The following is a 26,303-nucleotide window of genomic DNA, read 5'->3' as shown; positions in this document are numbered from 1 at the left end:
CTACAACTACTACCCTTTATTTGGACCTGGTAGAAAACAAATGAGCCTGAAATGCCAGGAGAGATTGATCGTAGCTATTTCTCTTGGCTGCCAGGAAGGACTGATAGAGATAAGATAACCCCCCAGGACAGAATGTCAACACGGAGCCTCAAGACTTAATATGAAGTCAGGTGGGGAGTGCCCATGATGTGATGTTCTTCACAACAAAACCCTGACACTATCGGCTACCAAGCGTCACCTTGGGAACAGAGCACCCTGCAGGAGAGCCAGCCAGTATTGTCTGGAATTGAATGATACTGTATCTCATACCGCATCTTCCACACGTTTATGGACATGATGCAGATGACCAAAGACATGACTGACCTCCAAGTAATGCCCTTCGGAAACATTTACAGAAGATTTAATTACATTTCAACAGACCACTCAAATGTCAGGAGTGAATTAGTCCCCTTATTGGCTTCAACGCAGTCTCACAAAACACTGGCTAATTAAACATGTCATTAATATTTCATTTGCGTCCATGTAATTTAATATGCATTTTGGCTCAATCACTGATGAGCAGTGATGGGATTATGGTGTCACTAACGGCGTGACAATAATCCCTCGCCATTCCCCGGCCTCAGTCTATCACCTTTTTCAAAATTCTTAATTTTCTGTAATTCAATAATTAGCAATGAAGAAATCATTAATATGCACATATTTTTTGCTTCAATGAAGCATTGTCAAGCACAAAAATGGCTAAATGAAATAAAATACAAATATGAGACGCATTGAAAGTCATTGTGATATGCAGTATTCTACATGTGTAATGTCTTATTTTCTCCTATTACGTCTACTATATTGGATAATACGAGTTTAAAGGTGGTTATAGGGGTGTTACTTAATGTCTGGAGGGCTCTAATAATGTTAAATAGCTTTTCTATGCTCTAACCTCAATAAGATTCGATTTATAAATAAGGACTCCTACTTCATGGAAGTTCATGGTTGGGTTTTGAAACAATTAGCTACAATAAACTAAGGATTACTGTACTGGATTTTTAAGGTAATTTTTAAAGATATAATTTATACACACACACACAGTATGTGATAGGCAGTAATTCATTTAATGCCATTATTATTATTATTATTATTATTATTATCCACTGTATCATATTCGGGCATGGATGAAGTCATATATGCTCGTGTGTCCATTCTCACCGAATGTGTCGGTGTGAAAAAGCCAGGGACAGCATGTTGTACAATGTGTTCTCGAAGTGAGACAGGACATGTTACAATGATAGTGAGGCCAAAAAATAATCATCTGGAAGTGCTGCCAAGCCAGGCGTGAACCATCTGGTCATTTTTTTTCCTTGAAACCAAGGAAATGGTTCGGTTTTTCCAGTGTGATTGACAGCTCGGTGGGTTGGGATGTCAAACAAACCACACTCTGATCTGTCTAATTCCGGCATCATTTAGGGAAGCCCGTATGTCCACTGGAATTGGGATTCCACTGTTCAGGTTGTCCTGGAAGACGTTTTGCTTCTCCATCCTCATACTCAAAGACTTGACAGAACAGCTCTAGTCTGAGTGGTTGGTGTAGAATTGCTCAAGGACGGTTTCACTCTTTTGTGGTGCAAAAACTGCAGTCGTTAAGATACAACGGCTTGAGGCCTGTGCCAGCTAACAGTGGCTTGGGTGGAATCATCTCATTAGGATTCCATTCCGATGTAACAAGGGTCCACATGACTGTCGTTGGCTGGCAGAGGCCCCACTCCATTGTATCTTAACGACTGCCCATTTTGAACCACTAAAGAGAAACCCATGCCACAACCTTTGCAGTTGCACATCATTTCATTTTGACCCCCCCTCTCTTAAGGAAGAAACACCGAGACCACAATGTTAAAGATACAAATCCATATATTCCCATATCAATTTAAAAGGTCTTGTAGAGTGACGTCATGAATGATCATGTTTTCATGAATGTAAACCCTCCCGCCAGATGTAAATGTTTCTCAACTCTTCAAGAGTAGCTTCTTACCTTCTCCTGCATTATACGCCAAAATGGAGCGAGTTCTGGTCTGCTTCCCCTCTGTATTTTTTCCAGAACAGGTGTGAGAGCAGAGGGACCAAGATGTCCAAGGGCTGAGGGCACAGTCCTTGGGGCAAGGCACCTCGCAGATGACCGGCATGGGAAGGATGGCATCCCGGCATAGCTGTCTTTCCACATGTTCACCTGGTGGCAAAAAACAGCATTTTTTAAATATAGATTTGTATAGTTTACCTTCAAGTTATTCAATGTGCTTTCATATTGTTACCTCATTCACATATCCACACATTAATATTTTGCCATGGGACAAAGTGACAGAGCCAAATAAGGGTGGACTCACATGCCTAGACACCGAAAGCTATTATTTGAATCAGGTGATAAGCATGTGGCGGACTTGTTTTGGAGACAAGGCCTGCAACCCTGAGCAGATAATATCAAGCATGGAACTGTGCTTTGTTCACCAAACAGCTGTCCGTGAAGTGGCGAGCGCAGAAGCGCAGTGACCGTGAGGTAGGTCTTTTGTTCCCCGGAAAACAAAAAAATTTTCCCACTGCCACCTTATTCTGGTTTAAATACACAATTCCTACATCCAAAAAACACACCGTGGATGAAATGCAAAAAAGATGGTGTCATTAAAACCTGTGTTTTAGAATATGTATGTACAGTCGTCCCTCGCCACTGTGCGGTTGGAACAACAACGACAGCTCTCTCGCGCTTTTGCGATTTATCAAAAATTAATTAATTAATTAATGATCGCCTTTTTGTGGCTGACTATGGCCTATTATTAGTAAAAAACACTGAAAGACAAGTCATATGTAGTATTCTGGTCACTAGGCACCAGTAATGTTACAATGATGAGACATTACAGTACCTTAGGTACAACAGTGTATGTAGTCAGCCATGGCATGTCCGACATGATAAAGTGAAAAAAGTCCTCCTCCCATTGCGTGTGGCAGTGGTTTTTGTCTTCTTACTTCATTATGTCTAGAGGCCTCTAATGATGTTAAAAACCATATTCAGAAGGTCATAAACAGGTTTTCTAAGCTCTAACTACGAAAATATAAAATTTATTAATATTGAATCCTACATCAAATTCACTTATCGCGGTCAGGTCGGGGCCCACTTAACCGCGATAAACGAGGGACAACTGTACATACATTTTATTACTGCGCAATGACAAGCAGCCTACGGCAGGAAGTATTGTGAGAGTGACAGAGTTGTGCAACGGATGCGGTCATTTTTGATGGAAATAGTCAGGCTGTCCTCACACGTCCTTCATCCCATGACAGCCCATCACTGAAGGACCATATCTATGAAAATGTCGTGTGAAGACGAGCAAGAATGACTCATTGTGTTACCAATGACACGGACAGAAACCTCAGGGGAAACAGTGATCCATTTTCATCTGCAGCAGACAACAGGAGATCAATAAGATCCCATTGAGGGTACGGAGGGCTTGGCGGGGGTGGGGAAGTTCAATTAATGGCTTCCTTGCAACAGATAATGGTTGTCCTTCGAGTGGCTGCATGACATCTGCGTCTTTTTTGGAAATCCTGCCTTGTTTGGTTGACCAACCAAAAATATTCTGCACTGTTTATGAAGAATTTAGAGATTATCTCAAGACGTGCATGTGCAAAATGATGATTTCCATACAATAAACACTTTTTTGGGAGGTATTGTTTAGAGACTGACTTTGTTCCTGCCGTCTCTCAGGTTTGTGTTGTTTGGGAAAAAAAGACGATGAAAAGATTTGAAAAGAGACAATGACTTCATGCATTGAATGCCACTTAAATCAACTCAAATCAGCACATTGCACACAGTAAGCTTGGATGACATTGCTACTCTCTTTTCTGTCTCCCCTTCTGGATATCCAAAGTGGCTCAGGTGGCGTTAACCTTCCCAGTGAGGGCCAAATAGAGAAAAATGAAAGGATGCAAGGGCCGCTTTGATATTCAGTAAAGCAACACAGTACAGTATATACAGTGGTGTGAAAAAGTGCTTGCCCCTTCAATATTTCTCTTTTTTTTTGCTTGTTTGTTACACTTACGGTTTCAGACCATCAAACAAATTTTAATATTAGTCAATGACAACACAAGTGAACACAAAATGCAGTTTTTAATTGAGATCTATCAGTCTGGAAAAGGTTATAAAGCCATTCCTAAAGCTTTGGGACTCCAGCGAACCACAGGGAGAGTCATCATCCACAAATGACGAAAACATTGAACACTGAACCTTCCCAGGAGTTAACCGGGCAACCAAAATTACTCCTAGAGCGCAGCGACGACTCATCCAAGAGGTCACAAAAGACCCCACAAAAACATCCAAACAACCGCAGGCCTCACTTGCCTCAGTTATTGCCTCTCATTATTCTCAAATAACTTGTCTCGTCTCTCATCTACTTTGGAACGGCCACAGATTTTCCCTTGACAGTCGGTCTCACAGTCCGAACCAGTTATTGAAAGACCACCGTCCACAGACCATGTGTCAATACGTGATCCTAAAACGTGGCTGTACGTCAACAGCACCCGGACAACGCTTTTGAACCGACTCCTGAGCAAAGCTCTGAGATGCTACACCCCGTTTTTATCATCGTAACAGACACAGTGGGACTTCTACATCACCTAGGGCGGGACAATTTGTAATTTAACCAGCATTTTCAGAATAAATGCGCATCTGAATTTGCAAAACAACTCAGCGACAGAACCACCGTCATGCGGGACGTCTGCAGATTGCACAGTTGCAGATGAAAGTAACGCTGTCCGCACGATCTTCCAAGGACAATATCCATGTGATGTTCAAGGCAAACCGAGCACGGACAATTAATAGTAACGATCACGTCCGTGTGGAACGTGGAAGATGGTAATGGTCTCCATGAATGTGATCCTTATTATGCGCTTTTGGCTGCTCTCTCCCAAGAGCCCTCATTAGCCCTTGGTGTTATAATCCACAGTCTATTCATTATTTTCATATCATATTCCCTTTCTCTCTCTTCCCTGTTTCTTTTACATCTATTTGTACAGTATGTGCTGTGTTGTATATGTTATTTATGATGAAATTAATGCTCTATCCTTTTTCCATTTCAGTCATACTGAGCAGGGATCACAGCAGATGGAAACGTCAGCATCATATGACTCATGGCGAACAAGGCATTAAAATTCAAACTGTGTAAAAATGTCAAGCCAGTCTATGGATGTAGACTTTATCTCTACTATATTCTTATGTTTTGCTGACCAGTGCCAGCGTTCATTGTTTGCCTTTTCATTATTTATACTTTATTTCACAGCAGGTTGTGGCATTTGGCCTGCAAGTTAAAGCTCGTAATTCTTTCATCATACTCCTAAAATATTAAAGACAGTGACGAGAATTCTCTCAAGGTACATTTCTGTGGATTTTTTTATTTTATGATTTGCTTTTCCTAAACCGCTTGCAAAAGTATCACTTCCAGTGAAGACAAATTCCAGTTTGATGGTGAGAGATGCAGCCACGATTTAAAGCATGTATCCGGTGTTGGGTAGCAAGCACAAGTCTGTCCCTGCTGACATTGCGAAGGACGTGAGGACACTCTGAATACATCACCAGTCGATACCAGGAATATGAGCAAGAATACATCCCCACTACCTCTGCTCTTTTTGTCCTGACACATGCAGTCCAAAATAAAACATGGAAAAAGGAATGTACGTGCATCATTGATGTAAACCAGTGACCTCGCTCATATTGCGCTGAGCAGCCAGTCACTTTGTGGTGAACTTTGCATTTCTGGTTCTCACTGACGTCTCGTGTGACATCACGTACGACGACCCTTCTACACCCACTTTCTAAATATAGAATTTAACTGAAAAACTTTAACTGAAAAAACAAAACAACAACAGCAAAAATGGAAAAATCTGCGGTAATTTTACAAGAATTAGGTCAAAATATTAAGAGGAAAAAAATTTATCCTTCAGGAAGCGATAAACCGTAAAGAAAATACAGCATTTTGCAAGGATGTTAGGGTTCTGCAGGATGCTATCAGGGCATTATTGGAAGATAACGCTGCCTTGCGCACTGTTCTCAAGGAGGCTATAAACCATATGGAAGCCACCTCATGTACTGATCTTAAGGACGCTAAAGACCCGAGGGAAGAAAATAGAGCACTATGCAATGATATCAACATTCTACAGGATGATATCAATGCACTATTGAAGGATAATGCTGACTTCCGCACCACCCTTGAGGAAGAGAAAGAAGCAAAGGAGCAAATTAAAAACTTCACTGACGAGATGGATCAGATGGCACGAATGAATGATGTGGTCCTCACAGGGCTCCAAACCACACCCAAGCCAAGACACATTCCTACAATAAAGCAACAGATTGCTAACTTCCTACAATCGAAGGAGGTGGATGTCGATGTCAACAGTATTGACACGTGCGTCCCACTCCATGGCAGAAACAACACCGCACCTGTCATCATTAACTTCACCAACAGGGAATCCAAAACTGCACTGCTGAAACAAGGAAAGAAGCTAAGAGGCACCAACGTCTACATGAATGAGCATCTCACAAAACGCAATTCCGACATCGCCAAGAAAGCACGAGACCCGAGGAAGCAAGGAAAGATTCAAAACACTTGGAGCACTAACGGGAAAATCTACATCAAACTAAAAGGAGGTCCAGGAGTCGCAAGAGTGCTTGTTGTCCAAGATATCAGCGATCTGGATGCATATTAAAGATCGTACTACTATACACCCTACAAGACAGACCAATGCAACGAGAAGGACTACATTCCATAGCAATAACCTTGACATAGTTAATAAAAGGAACTCTTGTATACAAACCCAGCGTCACTAGCAGTGCAACACCAAAGAGGACGTGGATATCGACAGGAGAGGAAGGACAGGGTAAATAGAAAGGGAAAAGGAAAGGAAACGGAGGAAAAAATGGGAAATTTTTTTTTTTTTTTTTTTTTTAGCATGTATTTAGCATGTATATGTGTATATGTGCATACTTGTGTAGGTGCAGATGTAAGTGTATATATGTATGCGCGTGTTTGTATGTACACACATGTATGTATTAGCAATTGATGTGCTGCGAAGGAGGGGTTGGTAAATAAGCTCTGCTTCTTCCTACTCCTTTTCGGACATATGCATGTTTGAAATACATTAAACCAAACCAAACCAAACCAATGAGAAAAAGTCATGTTTTACAAGAATAATGTCATTTTAGTAGCATAAAGTTGAAATATTAGATGAATGTAAATTACATATATATAGTACAATGTACATTTTTGGAAAATTAGGTTCTGGAAAAAAGCCCGCACGGTGGCCCAGTGGTTAGCAAGTTGGCCGCACAGTCAGTAGATCGGGAAAATCTGGGTTCGAATCTCCGTTGGGCATCTCTGTGTGGAGGTTGCATGTTCTCCCTGTGCGTGTGTGGGTTTTCTCCGGGTACTCCGGTTTGCTCCCACATTCTAAAAACATGCATGTTAGGTTAATTGGCGACTAAATTGTCCATAGGTATGAATGTGAGTGTGAATGATTGTTTGTCTATATGTGCCCTGTGATTGGCTGGCGACCAGTCCAGGGTGTACCCCACCTCTCACCCAAAGTCAGCTGGGATTGGCTCCACCATGCCCGCGACCCTACTGAGGATAAGCGCCAAAGAAGATGGATGGATGGGTTCCGGAAAAAAATAAGTAAAAAAAGCCGCATTCTAATGAAATTTTTTTTCCAGAGACTAAACTCGTAATATTATGAGGAAATTGTGATTTTAGTAAAAGAAAAAAATATTTTTTACAAACAAAACAAAATAAAGTTACATTTTTGAAAAATTAGGTTGGGAATAAGTTATAATATTATTGGAATAAAGTCATATAGTATTGCTAGAAAAACATTTATGAAGATTGTTTAAAAAGAAACTTGAAACATTTGGAAAATAAGAAAAAACAACATTAAAAATAGGGGAAAAAGAAAAGGAAAAAAGAAAAGAAAAAGTTGACACTAATAACAGGCTTTTTCACCTATATCACAAAGCGGAGATGCAATTTTTGAACTTCTTAGCATATCTACTTTACAAAATATCTAAGTGGTCCTTGCATCCTTTCATTTTTCAGAATGTGGCCCTCGGTGGAAAAAGTTTGCCCACCCCAGATCTACTGTTCCTGTAACGACCATCTGAATGCCATAACATCAACGTAGCAATCAGGTTCCTTCAGGATGACAATAAAGTCCAAACTCACCGTCACTGGTGACACACTGGACTTGGGGATTCTGTGTTCCTGGCCCACATTCCTTCTCATTATCGGGGATGCACTCTTCCAGTTTGACCACCAGCCAGTCATAGCAGCTGGGGTCTTCGCATGGTATCGCTTCCACCAGGTGTGGGCAGTTCCCTGTTCCGCCCGTTGGATCGTTAACAATCTTCCTCTTCCTCATTTTGAAACCTGTTCAAAAGCAACAAGAGTGTAAAACGCACCTGTTTAACTCTCACCCTCTTTACAGTATGCAAAGACCAGTATTAGGTTACCGTGCATGTGCCTGAAAATATAATGCAGTATAAATATTTCATCTGCTACTAATTATGTAAGTTTACCCCCTTACAAAATTATGAACCGTCCATCTTTTGATCGTAAATTTATTTTAACACAGAAACATTCTGCATTCTTTGCTGAGTGTACAGAAAGACTTCACTGCATTCAAATTTCACGGCTTCACTCTATCACGGTTTATTAAAATGATACTAATTAACAAATCATCCCTGTTTTGTGGTTGAATACGGCCTACCATTAGTCAAGAAACATGCATATTTAAACACAATTTACATATTTTTTTTGGCTAAATGAAGTAAAATATAAATATACAACATTCAGAAGACGCATTTAATTGTGATGATATGTAGTATTCTACACCGGTCACTAGGTGTCAGTAATGTTACACAGATGAGACAGTCGCTACCGCAGAAAGAACAACAAGGAACTCTCCCAATGCTAACATGTTCGAGTCTATATTATGTCTTATTTGTGTCCTATATGTCTTATTTTCTCTTATTATGTCTAATATATTGGGTGATACGACTGTAAAGGTGACTTTAGGGGTGTTATTTCATGTCTAGAGAAGGGTTCTCAAATGGTCTCAACCTGGGACCCACATTTCAAAATGGTCATTAAGTTGACCCACTTTAATTTAAGTCATTTTTTATTTGTAGTATTTTATACACTTTTATTGAAGTCATATTTACTTTTATTTATTCTTATTATTTTTTACATTTTAATTGAAGTCACTGTCATTGTTATATTTATGTACCATATTTCTTTCATCATTTATTTATTCATTTTATTTAGATTTTTTACACTTTTACTTAAGGCATTTTTATTTTTATTTTATACACTTTTATTTAAGTCGTTTTTGTATTTGTTTACTTCTTCCTGCATTATTTTATTTTATTTTTTTTATACTTTTACTTAAGTCAAAACAAGCAAATGCATTTGCTTTTTAAAACCGCCTGTCATCTTTTGAAGAAGATGATTACAGTGCTACATGAATACTAATAATTACATGTCCAAAGTGCATTTATAAGGCATTTTCTCAAGGAAATCAGGAAGACCATGATAACTGCAGGCATACAAATAATGCAGAAATGAAAATTAAATAACAAAATTGCGCAGAATAAGACAACTAAATCAGATATTTCACTAACTGTGCAATGAAAATATGCCAAAAATGATGATGACTAAAATATTGCTCACTTTACGTTGAAATAAGTAAAACATCAGTTCTAAGTTGCATATTTTAATGTTTTGGCTTGCCGTCTGCAACCGACCCGGAATGAATCCGCAACCCGCTTTTGGGTCCTGACCCACCAGTTGAGAACCACTGGTCTAGAATTCTCCAATAATGTAAAAAAAAAAACACATTAGAAGGCAGTAAATAGGTTTTCTATGCTCTGACTACAAAAATACTCAATTTATAAATAAGGAATCCTACTTTGTGGAAATTCAATTATCATGGTCGGGCCTGGAACCAATTAACTGCGATAAACAAGGGATTACTGTTAAGGGACGCCCCACTGTAAGTACAACACAGTGAGTTTAAAGGTTAATTTTAATTTAAGTTTGAATAAATGCATAGGAATCTGTTGCTTCTCCGGAATGTGAACTACATTGGTCATTCCCTGCATGTGTTCAGGTGATCCAGGTCCTGGGAAGAGGCGGCTGTCAACTCCATCCCATCCAAGGTCACTCACCCACTAATCCACACTTCTGCTCAGAACCGATAACGCAGCAGAGGAGGTGGAGGCGGCAGAATCCAACCTTTTTTTTTTATATCATCTTGGCCTCCCGCTAAAACCTTTATTTAATCAGGCAGTTTAGCTGAACACGTGCTGCCTTGTGTCTGGACCCCCTGATGGGGGACTTATCCTCGAGGGGGGAGGGTTTGTGTCATGGAGGATGAGGCGTGTATCAGGCATCACACCCGTACAATCTGCTGGGGGTATTAATAATCCTGGGTGCCCCTGTCAGAGCTGGGGGCTTCATTTTGATGAGAGCAATCACGTGTGATGACACATCTTGGAGATGAGAAAGAAGAAAACAATGTTTCTTCTTCAACTTAAAAGCGCAATTTTCCCGTTAGCGTACAATATATGGCACACGTCTTGTGTTACTGACTGCGTGAGTCCAGCTGTGTTCTTAACGTAAAAACATCCGTAAGCATCCTACTAGCATGCTAATACATGGAAACAAGAAGTGGAAGTCGGCTCCGTCGCCCGTCTATGATGTCATCAGCGGTTGACTGGAATTCCTTGCTAACGAGCACAGTTACACCACAAGTCTCCAAAATGCCAACACAACACACGTTTTTAGCGATTTACAATTATAGTTTTACAAGCAGAAAACAATTCGACACGCATATAAGTTACGAACGAAAGCGATAAATGTCACTTATACCTATAATTGTTGACAAAGACAGCGATGAGACTGTGAGAGTAACATGGACACCACCTTTGTGTTTTGTCATGGGTTACTGCATTTCTTCAATTCAATAGTGTCTCTCACCTTCTTTATTGAAGTACTGGCACTTGCTTTGTCTCCAGTTTGGGTTATTTTGCAGCCAAAAAAGCAGAGACTTGTAGCGTAATTTTGTTAGTTGGCAAACAACTACATAGTCAACCACTGATGACATCATAGACAGGCGACAGAGTTGAATTCCATTTCCTGTGTCCATGGGTGATGATGAACATATTATGAAAACAGTTGCCCTCACGCAGTGAGTAACACAATAAGACGCGTACCACATTGGACGCTAACCAAATTGGACGCTAACAGCAAAACGTTGCTGTAAATTTTTGACGTCAACCGGAAAACGCCGGTTCGTATGCTAACCGGGACCCCATTGTACTGGTCCCTGGAAATGGAACCCTCCCGCAAAGAGGATGGGTCAGTACGTTATGATTCAGGGCTCTATTTTTAGTAGCTAAACCATTGAACCATATGAATTTGCTAGCTATTAATCAATATACACTGTGTGCACAATTACTAGGCAAGACAGTATTTTCCCCATATTTGCATTTTTATGCATATATTCCAAGCCCGAGCTTGAATGCCTATTTGGTTTAAGCATACCAGGTGATGTGCATGTGTGTACTGGGGGAGGGTGTGGCTTTAGGAGATCAACACCCTTTATTAGGTGTGCACAAGTATTAGGCAGCTTTTCCTCTGGCAAAATGGGCCACAAAAGAGATTTAACAGACTCTGAAAAGTCAAGAACTGTAAAACATCTTTCAAAGGGATGCAGCACTCTTGAAATTGCCAAGATACAGTATTAGGACGTGACTACTGTCACAATCGTAACCCACATCTGTCCGCCCCCACTCAGCACCGGAACACATTTACAGCGACACACAAGAGCACAAGTCTTTTGTGTGTCTTAAATGGTGACTATAGGTGACTATAGGGGGGTTCTTTCATGTCTCGAGGGCTTTAATAATGTTAAAAAAACATCGTACTTTGTAAACTGGTTTTCTATGCTCTAACTACAAAAATATAGCATTTATAAATAGAGAATCCTACTTAGCAGAAATTCACTTATCGGGTCTGGAACCAATTAACCACAATAAACGAGGGATTACGAAAAGTTTGGAAATATGGGTATGGTGCAACTGTAAAAATCATTTCATGGATACTGATGCCAGCTCTACAGAGCATAATTACTTAGCATATACCACACGGATGATTATAAAAACAAGGCCTTACCTTTCTTCGCACTTTGATCTTGACAGTTTTCATAGGTGCAGGGTCCCCAGGCAGTCCAGGACGATACCTCACACTGGACCGGACAGTTGATATGGCAGAGTTGGGTGGTGTTGGGGGCAACCCCCACACACAGATCACTGTCCACTGGCCGCAATACTGAATGAGGCACACAAAAACACACCAATGTCAGAGTAGAGAAAATATATGCACAGTAGATACCCCAAGTCTGTGTGCATTGTACTTGAAAGTATGCCTGAAAGGATGCCTGCGGAATGGAGGGACAGTGTGTTGGTGCCATTCTTTAAGAACAAGGCTGACATTCAGAGTTATGGCAACTCTGGGAATCAGAGGCATAACATGAGGATATCTAGGGCAGCAGTGAGGTGTGCTGTAGGTGTCACAGTAGGTTCCAGGTTGGACTGCATCGAAGATCCGCCCTGTGCACCTATTTGTTTGCTATAGTGATGGACAGATTGAGGCTCCATGGACAATGATATTGGCAGATGACATTGGGGTCTGCAGTGAGAGCAGGTGGAAGAAAACCTGGACAGGCGGAGGAATGAGCTGAAGAGGAGAAGAATGATGGTCATTGGTAGCAAGACTGAATACAGTGTGTCCATGAAAGGGTATCAGGTGAAGACTCGAGGTGATGAAGGAGTTGAAGTACTTAGGGCCAACCATCCAGAGCAATGGAGAGTGGAAAAGAAGTGAAGAAGCAAGTGCAGGCAGAGGGGAGTGGGTGGAGTATCAGCAAAAGTGAAGGGGAAGATTTATTGAGACCTGTATGGCATGGTCTGAAGGAGCAGATCAGAGACCAGCCCATGTTAGGCTTGTGGGACAGAGCACAGACTGAGATGGTTTGGCCATGAGATGGATGGATTGTGGTGATATTGGTTGAAGAATGCTGGGTACCAAGCAGGAGAAGAAGGGAAGACCAGGAGATTTCTCGATGTGGTTACAGAGGACATGCATGTAGGGCTGACAGAGATAGGGGAAGGACAGGGTAAGATAGGAGTACGTGATATGCTTTGGCAACCCCTAATGGGACAAACCCAAAGCAGAGGAATATACACATACATGAAATACACAGTTAGATGTAGTTGCATATAGGCCTCATTTCTTGTTTTTGCATTTTGAAGCTCTACTTAGAACCTCCTTAAGATCCAACAATGTAAATTCTTGCAATTTTTCAACTGGTCTTAACATTTTGATCAGGAGTATACAAACAGGCATAGAGACGATAATTAACATAGACTCTACAATTAACATAACAACATTGTTAAAACCCACCTGGCAAAACCTGAAAACGCCACACAGAACCAAGGACCAAGAACTTGCTGGCTTTAAGGATGAGGTCCTAATGTAAGACCAGACTGGTGGGATTGTCAGGGGGCTCATAACAGGCTTATAGGTGACTTTTCTGCAAGGTCGCTGGGCTGATGAATCGTCCTTGCTGTGCCACAACTAGACATGGACTCATTCACATGCAAATTGCTTTTTCTTGGTTCAAGGTGTATCTTTTCATTGTGTCACATAATGTGTGTACACCTGACATGAAACACAAGACCCAGTAATAGGTCAACATGGCGTGATGAGACATTCACTACCTTGGATGATACAAGTAAAGGTTGCACCTGGATCGAGGCATACTGATAGCAGTACGTATGGGTTTAAAGGGGTTATGTCTTCATCACCATTTGTTTATTCGCAGCCTATGCGTCTGCTCTGAATAACAGCCTTTTATTGTTGTAATTTCCTGTTTCCACCTGTGCTCCCTGTCCAACGTTGTTTTGTCTTCTCAGTGAGAGTTCTCCATTCTGTGCCACTACCTCCTTTACGAATATTTTTATTCATCCAGGTTATTGTGTTTAGAGCATTGAACGGATCGCTATCGGACTGTTCAGATGGTCCTATAAGACTTTTCACCTCTCATACAAGCAGGGTTCATCAGGTCACACTCAAAGACTAGGTAGGACAGCTCTAGTCTGACTACATGGGACAGCCGTGTCACCACAAAATAATGAAATCGTCCTTGTCTGGGAATGACTCTACCTTAGATGATAAATACCTTGGATCTTGCAACAACCCATCACACTAGTGCTGTCCTATCTAGTCTTTAAGGATGAACTGATGAAGCCTGCTCAGATGAGGTGCGAAACATCTTTTCAGACCACCTGAACAGTCCAGTTGTGATTTGTAGGTAGGTTTTTGTTGTTCCTTTGTTTCTCTGGTGTCTTTCTGGACTGGTTTGTTTCTCCATTCCCCAAGTCTTGTAAGTGTTGCTTCCCAGCCTGAAGCCGAAGTATCTGCTCGTTTTGAGTTAATTATTATCACATGTTTCTAGAGGACGAATAAGGGTTAAATAAAAACATATACATAGAATAAACACCATAAGATAGAATTCAACTACTTTGTGAATGTTAAGCTGTTAGTGTCCATATCTATTCACACTGACTGAGCAGTCATGTGATTCATTACCAGCGTTTGGAGGACAAGTGTTCTCTTTGTGGTCCTCCTTGAGTCAGCTCCACACAACCACAAAGGCTGATGAATGATGCCAACCTTGAGCAGGTAACACTATGCCAGATGCTGTAGGCTTCACTGTGTTCTACTTCGAGCTGCCAAATTTGAACCCTCGGAGGCCGCCTGCCCCTGTAGCCCTGTATGACACCAATACTTTATTCCTTATGTAAAATACAGTAGTACCTCGGTTTTTGAACGCCCTGTCTTCTGTAAGATCCGGTTTTCAACAAAAGCTATGGGGTTTCGTGCACTGTCTCAGTAATCGTATTGCCAAACAGTGCACCTAACAAACTAGTCCGTTTGCTTGTGTATCGTTTTGCAAAATCGAGCGCCCAAACCAAGAATCCCACTCGTTGGTGACTCAGTCCCTGTGAAGAAGTGTTGGTGGTTCTTTTAGAGATGCGACACTATAGACAAATTCCGACCAGGGAATCCTTTAATCATCTTTATTATGTGTGTGCGTCAGTGTGTGTGTGTGTGGTTTATTTGTTCACAGAACGATGAACAAATTATTTTATGCACATTTTTGAAATTTGATGATTTTGTCAGCTTAACTGGACAAGAGAATCCATGCTTATAGCCGCCTTGCTCATCACAATGAAATCATCTGCTGCACTCAGGGAAGTCATTGCAGTGATGTCATTGCTGCTTGATAAGTGCAGGCACATGTAACAGCCACTGTGTTTGGAACTTTGATCACTTTCAATTTGACGTCTGATTTAACATATACTGTACTGTGTATGCTTTCACGGCGCAGTTCATAGACGAACGGCAAACAAAACACGAGTCGAAGATCATCTATAGGACAAAGTGCATTGCTGTCTTTCGGAAAAGTGCTGGAAAAATGTTACAATGTGTTGTAACCACAAAACATCATAACATTAAGCACTGTAACACAAAACATGGTAACTCGAAATATTGTAACCTGACACGTCTTAACACAAAATGCTGTAAACATGAAATGTCGTAACAAACGTTGTAACAAAACGCCATAACACAAAAAATCATGTGTGTGTGTGCATGTGTTAAAATTTCCCTACAATGCCTGACCTTCTGCACACTACACTCCTCCACACTCTCTCACTTCCTCCTTACTGTAGTGTGTTTACATGCAAAAGATCCATGCCGAGCTCTTACCAAATACACTTCTGCCATCTTTTGGCCGTTTTTATGGCATTAAACCTGCTTTAAAAGTGACATCTTTCACTGTGCAATTGCGTCATCACCTCTTTTTGCCTCTCGCGCACAAAAAGTAAAAGATGTATAAATACGTCTTTGGTATTAAAGGAGTTAATCATGATTAATCACCATTAGCAACTATGTCTGAAATATGCCCATTTTTACTGTAAGTAATTTACAGAAAGATACATGACAGGACAGGATGATATATTTGTATGCATTAACAGCTCCAAATGAACAGAATATGTCAGTTAAGCTAAACGATACCACACAAGTCTAAAAATGTATTTATCTAACACTAGTCTCTTTAATAAAAGCAGAACATTTGAATCACACTTTAAACCGTGTTATTATGAGCAGTGAGATGTTGCATTCAAAGACATAATGTAATTGAAGGTAAACTTACTTGTTTTCAGTGTATTTTCCAGCATACTTAAATGTAGCAAATTGTACATCCGAATTAAGAGTTATGAAGTGAGTGCTAAGAATATCCACTTCACGTTTTTCTTTATCTTCCTGTTTATTTACACACACACGCACACACACACACACACACACACACACACACACGCATTATAAAGCAGTTTTTAATGTTCGGAATGTCCCTGAGTGCATCTCATGTTCTTGTAATGAGATTGAGGAAGTGTCGTTCCCATGGTAAACGGACTAGAGACGTGCGTGAGTTGGAGATACATCCGGTATATGGTGTTGGAAGTATACAGCTGTTGATGTGTTCTGGTCACAATGAAGTTATAAAAGAGCGTCAGACTCTGTGTGACTGTGTGGGGACGCTCCACTGCTCTACCGTCTGCCATCATAACAGAGAGGCTTGCTTGCTCTGGTGCGCATGCGTTAATTGCACTTAAAAAATTAACGTAATTAATTAAATAAATTAGTTACCGCCGTTAACACGTTATTTTTTACAGCCGTAGCTATCATATATAACAGTTATGAAGTTAACACTCAAGCAGGCTGGCTTTGCAGGGGGAGCGACATGGTTTCTTGTTTCGTCCTGGCAATATTCCTAGCAGCAAATGGTTGAAAGTGTGAGACTCGAGGCTGTTAGCTGAAATGTGACGCTGAAGGATAAAAGCGTCTAGCTGGTAGTGAGCAGCTGAGCTGAATCGTTGTCAGTAGCAGACGCCAGTTGAGCGTTCCTGGCCAGATGGACCGAGACTTATTGTGTGGATGGAAAAGCACGGGCGTGCTACCAAAGCTCTTCCAGCCTTCGTGTACTGTACACAGTAACGCCTCCAATTTAGGTGAAAGCTCATTTTTCATCTCCCGTCCTCTCTGCATGGCTTTTGCGTGCATATTAGCATATTCATAGAGTAGCGCCCCAGATTTAATATGAGGAGAAAACCACTTTAATTCTCATCTCTGGCCCACACGTGGCTGGGAAAGCAAGTGGGGGCAGACTGTGAACACAATATGGCGCAGATAAAGTTGTGTTTACATACTCTCATTGTGCATGAATGTAATATTAAACTGGTGCCATTAATGTTTTTTTTAAGCATTTATTTTACCGGGGTGGAACGATCAGACAGTGGAGATCTGGTGATCTGGTGAATAGGGACAGATTTGAGGAAGTGTGATTACCTTCTTTGCTTTTGAGAGAACTGAGGTTGGATGGCGTATCTGCACTGGCCTGCACACAGTAAACCTCCCGAGTCTGAAAGCCACCCCCACACAAGCCTGTTTGGTTCCCTCTGCGACGATCCTGTTGGCTCAGCAGCATATCCACCCTGCACTCCGTCCACTCAGTCGTCTTCCAGCTGTAACTGTGGACAGACGGTTACACTGATGAAATAGCTGATATAATTTAACCACTCGTAACATTTGTCACTCATAGGATTAACGAGCTTCTTCAATGGCAGCCACATTGTAGAGGTTTATTGAACTTAGGTGTACTGTATGTTTGCTTCCACTTCACAATCTCAATGTCCACTGAGTACAAACTACTGCATTTTGCTAAGGTAAACAGAGGTTGTTAATTGCTGTGGTTGTTCGGTTAGTGAATTGCATCAGCAACATTGTTGTTCCAACCCTGAGGTCAGAAATAGTCAACCCTGCCAAATCTGTTCTGATAACGGCATTCATTTGAGGTCCCCATCAAAAAGGATGGGGACAGAAGAAGCTCTGGTGGTGGGTCTGGTCGGCACTGTGTCTGGTGATATTTGTTTTGCTATGCCAAGCTGTAGTGTACCTGGTAAAGATGATGTGTGCTAACAGAACATGTGAGAAAAGACCTCACTTACACGATGCAGGGCGCCACTGTTTCTCCTTGGGGACTGCACGGCTGCTTCTCCTCCAACTCTGGACACTCAGCTCCTCCTCCAATGGGGAACTGGCTGACTTTTCGCGTCCGTGTCTGCTCTCCCTTGGGCCCGTTGGGGTCGTAGCACTCCTGAGAGCAAGCTGACCACTCAGACCAGTCGGTCACATCACAGTCTTTGGTCATGACACATGCTTGGTAGGTCACTGGAAGCGATTCATGGGAGCAAAGGCTGGAAACGAGGAAGAAAGCAGCACCAGAAGACTTTGTGAATAGTGTGAAACATTAAATAACTGTATTCAGACACAGCTTGACGATGACAGAGAAGTGGAGTGGTGCTTAGTTTATTGTACATTCATTTGTATAAGGCTCTAACCACCTTCAACCTCCGAAACAGCTGATTGATTGATGACATAGGTAGAGTATCACTTGGCCGTTTCTTGAAGTGACATTTGATAATCACAAGGAGAAAGTGTGTTGCTGCAAAGTGTCAGTGCAATAGTGTGTATATTGGTTTTCACACTGTCATGATAATAAAGCTCTCTGTCTTTGAACACAGATTGTTGAGCTGCATAAGCAAGGCTCTCGAAGATCGCCACTGCTGCTGAGACTGAACGCAGTAAGACAGTAAGACAGTAAGACACAGTAAGACAGTCATTTGAAGCTTCTTCAAAGATGCTGAGGGTTATGGAACAAAATAAAGTCAAGTGGTAGACCCCAAAAAATGTCACCGGCCCTGAGCCGGAGTCATTGGCTGTCCCTCAAGACATGGGACGATCCTCGACCCAAATGAAGGTTTTTACTGGTGCCGAGTGCAGTCCAATAACCATTAGACGGCGTCTACGAGAGAAGGGTTCAAAGGCATCGTCTTGTTCAATGCCACAAAATTCCCTATTTGGAATTTGCTCAGGGCTGCACGGTGGTCTAGTGGTTACCATGTCGGGCAACACAGGAACAGCATGGAAATCGGGAAGACCTGGGTTCGATTCTCACTTGGGTATTTCTGTGTGGAGTTTGCATGTTCTCCCCGTGTGCGCGTCGGTTTTCTCCGGGTACTCCAGCTTCCTCCCACATTCCAAAAACATGCATGTTAGGTTAATTGGCGACTCTAAATTGTCCATAGGTATGAATGTGAGTGTCAATGGTTGTTTGTCTATATGTGCCCTGGGATTGGCTGGCGACCAGTCCAGGGTGTACCACGCCTGTCGCCCGAAGTCAGCTGGGATAGGCTCCAGCATGCCCCCGCGACCCTAATGAGTAGAAATGGTATAGAATATGGATGGATGGATGGAATTTGCTCAAGAGCACTAAACATGGGACATTGAAAGCTGAAGAAAGTTTTATTCTCTGATGAGAAAGAATGTAAGCTTGACAGTCCTGATGGCTTCCAACATTACTGGTGTGACAAGGAGATCCCACTTGAGATGTTATCCGCACGGCACAGTGTGGATCTGGGCTGATTTTTCCTTCAATGGAACAATGGAGCTTCAGGGGCGTCAAATGGCAGCTGGCTGTGTGAAGATGTTGCAGAGGGCATCCCTCATGACTGAAAACCCTCGTCTGTGTGGTAATGACTGGATTTTTCAGCAGGACACTGCAGCTCACAATGCCCACCTGGCAAAGGACTTTTTCCAGAGGAATAATGTCACTCTTTTGGACCATGCTGTGCATTCCCCTGATCTAAATCCAATTGAGAACATTTGGGGATGGATAGCAAGGGAAGTTTACAAAAATGGACATCAGTTCCAGACAGTGTATGCCCTCTGTGAAGCCATCTTCACCATCTGGAGCAACATTCCCAATAGCCTCCTGGAAACACTGGCATCAAGCATGTCCAAACCAATTTTTGCGGTGATTAACAAGAAGGGCGCAGCTCCTCATTACTGAGTCCTTTTTTGAAACATTTTAAGGGGGGGGTTGGTTTTTTTTGAGCTATGGTTTTAAACTTTTGATCAGCTGAAGAACAGCCTATTTCACTTTAATGCTTGTTTGCAATAAATTGCTTACTCTTGGCAAATTGCTAGCCATCCAAGTAAAGGTGCTTGTCATAAATTGAGGGCAATTTAGAGGGCAACAGTTGTTTCTGGCAGGCAATTGCTTTATGTAATCACTTCAACAGCGACAGTTGATTGTGCAATGTGGCTGTAGAGGTCTTTCTTGCTCATATTTGTAGACAAGACACAGAGTGTGTGTTGCCAGGTCTCGAGAGAGAACCAAGGAACTAGATCTCTGAAAACAAGCCCAAAACAACAGGGACCTTGGAATTTACAGGAAATGTTACAAAAAACAAGCCCAAAATTGGTGTGGGGTCTGCAGTGATGCAGACTCTGCATCGGTCTGTCGTGGTGAAGAGGGAGCTGAGCCAGAAGGCAAAGCTGTCAATTTATCTGTCGATCTACGATCCTACCCTCACCTATGGTCATGAGCTTTGAGTGACTTTCAGAGACCGAAAGGACAAGATTGCGAGTACAAGCGGCCAAAATAAGTTTCCTCTGTAGGGTGGCTGGGCTTTCCATTAAAGGTAGAGTGAAAAACTCTGGGAGGAACTCCCGGAAAACCACTGCTCCTCCATATCGAGACGAGCCAGATGAGGTGCTTCAGGCATCTGGTCAGAATGCCTCCCGGACGCCTCCCTGGGAAGGTGTTCAGGGCACGTCCGACCAGTAGGAGGCCTTGAGGAAGACCCAGGTATAGGTCTTCTCCCGGTATATCTCTTAACTGACCTGCAAACACCTCTGGATTCTTCTGGAGGAGCTGGACAGTAGCCCAGGAGAGGGAAGTCTTGGCTTCTCTACTTTAGGCTGCTGCCCCTGCGACCTGACCCCAAATAAGCAGCCCGACCCCAAATAAGCGGAAGAAAATGGATGAATGGACAATAGCACACAGAACAACAGGCTGAATACAGTAGGTGTCCGGTGTGTTAATGTAACACATTAAGAGTTACTCAGCTACTGCCCAATGTCCATGAATGTACCTTGTGTTCTTGTCTGTGCTGTTCGTTAGCTACACTGCCACGAGGTTGATCGGGACGGGAAGGACACTGAGTGGGGACCTACCGTCCATCCAACACACAGCAGCAGATATCTGCTGATGAAGAGCATGCCATAAAAAGGGAAACAACATCTCACCGCTCACAGTCCCATCCATTCATCCATACATTTTCTTCCGCCGGTCGTGGGGTCAGCAGATTCAGTGGGGACGTCCAGACTTCCCACCTCCACCTCCTCCAGTTCCACCAGGAGGACACAAAGGCATTCCCAGGCCAGCCATGAGATATGATACCCCCAGAGTGTCCTAGGTCTGCCCCGGGGCCTCCTCCCAGCTGGGCATGCCTGGAACACCTCACCAGAAGGAGTCCAGAAGGCATCCAGACTAGATGCCCGAGCCACCTGAACTGGCTTGATGTGAAGGAGCCGCGGTTCTACTCTGAGCCCCTCACGGATGCCCAAGCTCGCAACCTGTCTCGCACGGAGACAAGCAGTCCCTATATTTGATATTTGAGAAGTCTGTGTTGAAATTTTCCACAATTTGGGTCCCCGTTTGTCATCGAGAGGTGATGGCAGGTCCCGCAGCCAAACCAGTTGAGAACTACTGAGCTACATAAAGAACAGCATAAAGAACATACCTGGGACGCTGAATAGGCTAAATTAACACAAGAAGCCAGCGATTCCAACAAGCAAGTTCATGGTAAGCAAGTTCACCAAGCTGCAAGATCTCATTACATACACATCACTGTAGCCAAGCCTACAGCGCCCTCTCGCAGCTGTTGACAGTCCTGTCCAATCCTGTCCAATATATATATATTGGTATATAACTCGCACCTGACTATAAGTTGCATGTGTGATCAACTTAGCAGTGAATTTATTATTATGCACAGGATGCAGCGTTAGTGTGATAAAAAATAGCTCTATCAACTTCACTGGTGCCACAAACAAAATAAAAACATCTATAAAATCCTGGTGAAGTGCGTCTGTACGTCCTTAAACTCAATCGTCCATATCTCATCGCTTTGGCTAATGACTGGGTTGCTGAAGAGCTGCTTGTTCTGTTTTGAACAAACAATAATTGCTTCCTTCTTGAACAGTTCAACTCCTTTTGTCTCTGTAGACTTTCTGCTGCTGTTTGTGCAAACTACCCACTATTTCGGGCTTTTATCTTTTCTCCTACACTGCATGAGAGGCTAAACTGTAACAGCTCAGGTGTGATCGTAGCACTGGGATACATTTGTGAAACCGTTATTGAGAAGACAAAACAGAAATAGAATCAAAATAGAAGCAAAATAAACGGTCCCTAACTACACCATAAAAAGTATGACATATATCCATCTTCTATGCCGCTTATCCTCACTAGGGTCGTAGGGGTATGCAAACTCAGATGCCCACCAGAGTTTTGAACCCACATCTGTGTGGCCAACATGCTAACCACTAGGCCACCGTGCAGCCCAAGAATGAATATGGCCCGCTACCGCTAGTATTTCCTGTTGGATTTGTTGTCTTATGTTAATTTAACCTATTCAGCCTCCCAGGTATGTTCTTTATGCAATTGTGTAGCAGAATAATGTGTTAATGTTAGCGGACACCTATTCAGCCTGTTGTTCTGTTTGCTATTGTTTAGTTGAATAACTTTCCACAATAAATGCCTGTTCTTTGTCTTGTATTTTGTGATTTCTAAATAAATGTTTTTTCCCCACTTTGTGACGCATTTTTTTTATACTACGGAGCTACTTATAGTCCCGGAAATATGGCAATTACGGTAATTAAATACAGGAATTTGATTTGTAACTTTCACCGAAACTTATTACAAAAATACATATATAATAAATGTAAACCATGTGCTATTGGATATGAATATGTGAAAGAATGTTTATCAGTTCAGGCCAATTCCAGTATGATGGCTCAGCCATAAATAAGTAAATCTTGAGTTGTTTCCAACATCAGTGCAGTCACCATGAAGTAAGCCTCTTGAGAGCTTTGAGTAGTTATATGTCTCGGGATGAATATAACAAGCTAAAATACATTCAGTCATGAAAGTATCACAGTCTATTTGAACACTGGATTTTGACAAGTGGTATTTGCTTGAAGTTTGATCATCCATGGCATGTGACCTTGCCTCAGACGTTCAGAGAGAATGCATCGGCGATGTCTTTTCTTTTTTCTAAGGGTGCAATGGCCATTGCTCACAGGCCTCTGTTAAAGCTGAATGAGTTCTGGGAGACAGAACCAGGCCAGTCATCTAACAAAGACATCACACTGACCTCACGAGAGACTGAATGTACTACGACTACTGGTCCCCATGGAACATTCAAAGATATGCCCAGTGCTACATACTCATGTCATGATGTTATTTTTGAGCCCCTTCATTGAGTTAGCAGAAAAAAGCTTATAATAATAAAACAAAGTGCCAGGCTCTGTGAATGTTACAATGACTAAAGCAGTCCACTTCACTAACTGCCACAACTGTTGGAAGTACAGGAAGTTTCTAGTAACGGGTAATCTAATTGTTATTCCAAACAACGCTGTTACTGTTACAGACACATGGCGCGTTATTTGATGCTCTGTTTGAACTTAATTCTGACCTTAATATAGCACATCAACAGCATGCACAGTAGTCCCTCGTTCATTATGCTCCAGACCCAAAGTTAGAGATATATTTTCATAGTCAGAACATAGAAAACCTGTTTACAACCCTCTGAATACAGCTTTTTAACATGAATAGGGCCCTCTGAGCATGAAATAACACCACTATAGTCACCTTTACACTCGTATTACTCAATATAGTAGACATAATCAGAGAATATAAGCCATTTAAGACATAAATAAGAATTGTGCTTGTGTGTGTTCCCAAGAAGAACAGAGTGACGGGGGGACAGGAAGTGACATCAGGGGTTCAGAGTTGAGTTTTAGCTTGTGTGGGTTACTGAAGCAACAGTAGCCCGTGTTTTTGTTAGGTGTTTTTCTTCTAGAATATCGTTCCTGTTGTGAGAGCATTCAAACCTTGAAAAAAAGCCTGTTGTTCCAGCGATCAAGTCTGGTGGTTGTGTGTCTCAACATTAACGTTACTGACACCTAGTGAGCAGTGTAGAGCACTACATATCATTCACTACGTCTTTAAATGCATCTTCTGAATGCCTGTATTTGAGTTCCGATTAACCAAAATAAATGAGCGATTACTGTATGAGACATAAGAACAAATTGTTCTGGGATTGGATTGGGCTTAAAAGAGTCATTTAAAAGACTCTACTCGAACGTCAACTCAACTCAAGCGTCACACAAGAGAATGCAATGGCTCGCCGGAGAAGTGTGTGGATTTAAAAGTGTGGGTTTCAAGATGTAAGTACGCACACTACTTCAACTTCTTTGATGTAAAAGACATACCGTACATACATGTGAAGTGTACATTATGTACCACAGCAAAGTGTTTATCCTTTGTTAGTAACTAATGTCATCAAACATCTCTCAACACTACAAAGCTAAACCCCAATTCTGTCAAATATTTGAACATTTTTCTACAAAAGTATCACAATCATTACTTTCAATGCTAACTAATTTGATTAATGAAGGAATAATTCCATTCCCAATTCAATTACTTTTTTGGAAAAGAGTCGAATAACCAACCCATAGGGATGGATTTGACTAAGAGATCAGAAAAAGGGTCGGTTTGAATAGGACTGAAAATGTCACAAAAAGGCCTGAAAGTGTCCTCAATAAGGTCAATTGATGCAAATAAGGTGTTCAAAGTTCCTCTTACCTTAGAGGTTCAACATTTCCACTCTTGTGTACACAGGTGACTTCTCTTGTCTGGTATCCAATTTGCAGGTCCCAGGACTTTCCTCCCGGGCGATTCTGACGGTTCCTGTTTCGATTCTTTTTGGTGAGCTCTCTGGTCCCAGGATCTTTTACCTTTCCTCTCTCCCTCAATTTCTCTCGGACTTTCTCTCTGATTTTCTCTTTTTTGGCCTTGTTTTTAAGTTTTCTCTGTCGTTTGGGCCGGTCGGCCTGTCGGGACGGTCTGTCTGGATTTCCGTTGCCCTTGCCCAGTTTCCTGGTGGATCTTGGTGGTTTGTCTCCATCTTTGGAAACGTCATCACCCTGAATCGACTTCTTGTCACCTACTTTGGGCCGTTTGTCGCCTCTTTTGGATTGCTTTTTGTCCTCTCCAGCCTGTTTGCCACCATCACTTGGGGGTTTATCGCTGTCTCTGGATGGCTGCTCAGTCTCACTGGATGGTTTGTTAGCTTCCCTGGCCTGCCTTGAGGCTGGCACAGAGCAGAGCCCCCAGGGTCCAACCCGCAGACTGTATTGGCTCTCTTCTCCCTCACATGGTCCTGGCTGACAGGTCTGAAACTCTGTCAGGTTTGGGCATGCTGACCCCCCAAATAATGGGGGAGCAAGAACAATGCGAATTCTGTTTTGCAAACCTATCCCACAGGTCTTAGAACAGGATGTCCACGGACTGAACTCAGACACCACACAATCCCGAGGGCAAGGGATCAGACAAGCTTGCTCCAGACGAGGTTTGGGTTCAAAGTATTCACAAATTGCGTCCTCTGCAGGCTCGCCATTTGCTTTCTGGACACAGCCCACTTCTCGGGTCTGAATGCCCTCGTCTCCTCGGGTGCATACGGTGGGCCGTTGCACACCTGCACTGCGCATTGACACAGGGACGCACTGGTTCCATGCTCCCAGTTGCCAGTCATACAGATCTTTGTGCCAGTCACACACTCTGAAGCAACTCTGCTGGTTGTTCGGTCGCTCGCCCTGGTTGCAGTTTGTGTGTAGGGTGGTCCAACCTTCAGCGTGTGCGCACCATACCGCTCTGCTCTGGCTACCACCTGGCCCACACTCACTGCCCATGCATCGACCCCATGGTCCTGTAAAAGAATGTCAGAAATGTTAGTTAAATTCATTCCCATCAATATTCAATTGTACAAATAGTTCACAGTCACAGATCAGCACTCTTTGTTTGGATTTTTAAGAAAATGTGTTTATACTGTAGTTCTGTTATAGACATTATTATTATACTTTTAGATTCATTGGTATTCTTTCCTCATAATATTACGAGTTTATTTTTGTAAA

At 42.2% G+C, this 26,303-nt stretch overlaps 1 protein-coding gene across 1 annotated transcript in view; it reads right to left on the bottom strand.

Annotated features, from left to right (window-relative positions):
• thsd7aa (thrombospondin, type I, domain containing 7Aa) overlaps positions 1-26,303 on the bottom strand; it is a 110,541-nt gene that overhangs the window by 37,098 nt on the left and 47,140 nt on the right. Inside the window, exons 2-7 of the mRNA XM_054764079.1 lie at positions 24,976-26,098; positions 18,212-18,460; positions 17,553-17,734; positions 12,252-12,407; positions 8,241-8,444; positions 2,018-2,212 (exon numbers count right to left, since the gene is read on the bottom strand). Of these exons, the coding sequence (XP_054620054.1) occupies positions 2,018-2,212; positions 8,241-8,444; positions 12,252-12,407; positions 17,553-17,734; positions 18,212-18,460; positions 24,976-26,098 (2,109 nt within the window). The remainder of the gene's footprint in view (positions 1-2,017; positions 2,213-8,240; positions 8,445-12,251; positions 12,408-17,552; positions 17,735-18,211; positions 18,461-24,975; positions 26,099-26,303) is intronic.

Source organism: Dunckerocampus dactyliophorus, chromosome 20 (genome assembly GCF_027744805.1).
Source record: "Dunckerocampus dactyliophorus isolate RoL2022-P2 chromosome 20, RoL_Ddac_1.1, whole genome shotgun sequence".
NCBI classification, from domain to species: domain Eukaryota; kingdom Metazoa; phylum Chordata; class Actinopteri; order Syngnathiformes; family Syngnathidae; genus Dunckerocampus; species Dunckerocampus dactyliophorus.
The sequence above is the reverse complement of the archived record's forward strand: the minus strand, read 5'-3'. Positions and strand labels throughout refer to the sequence as shown.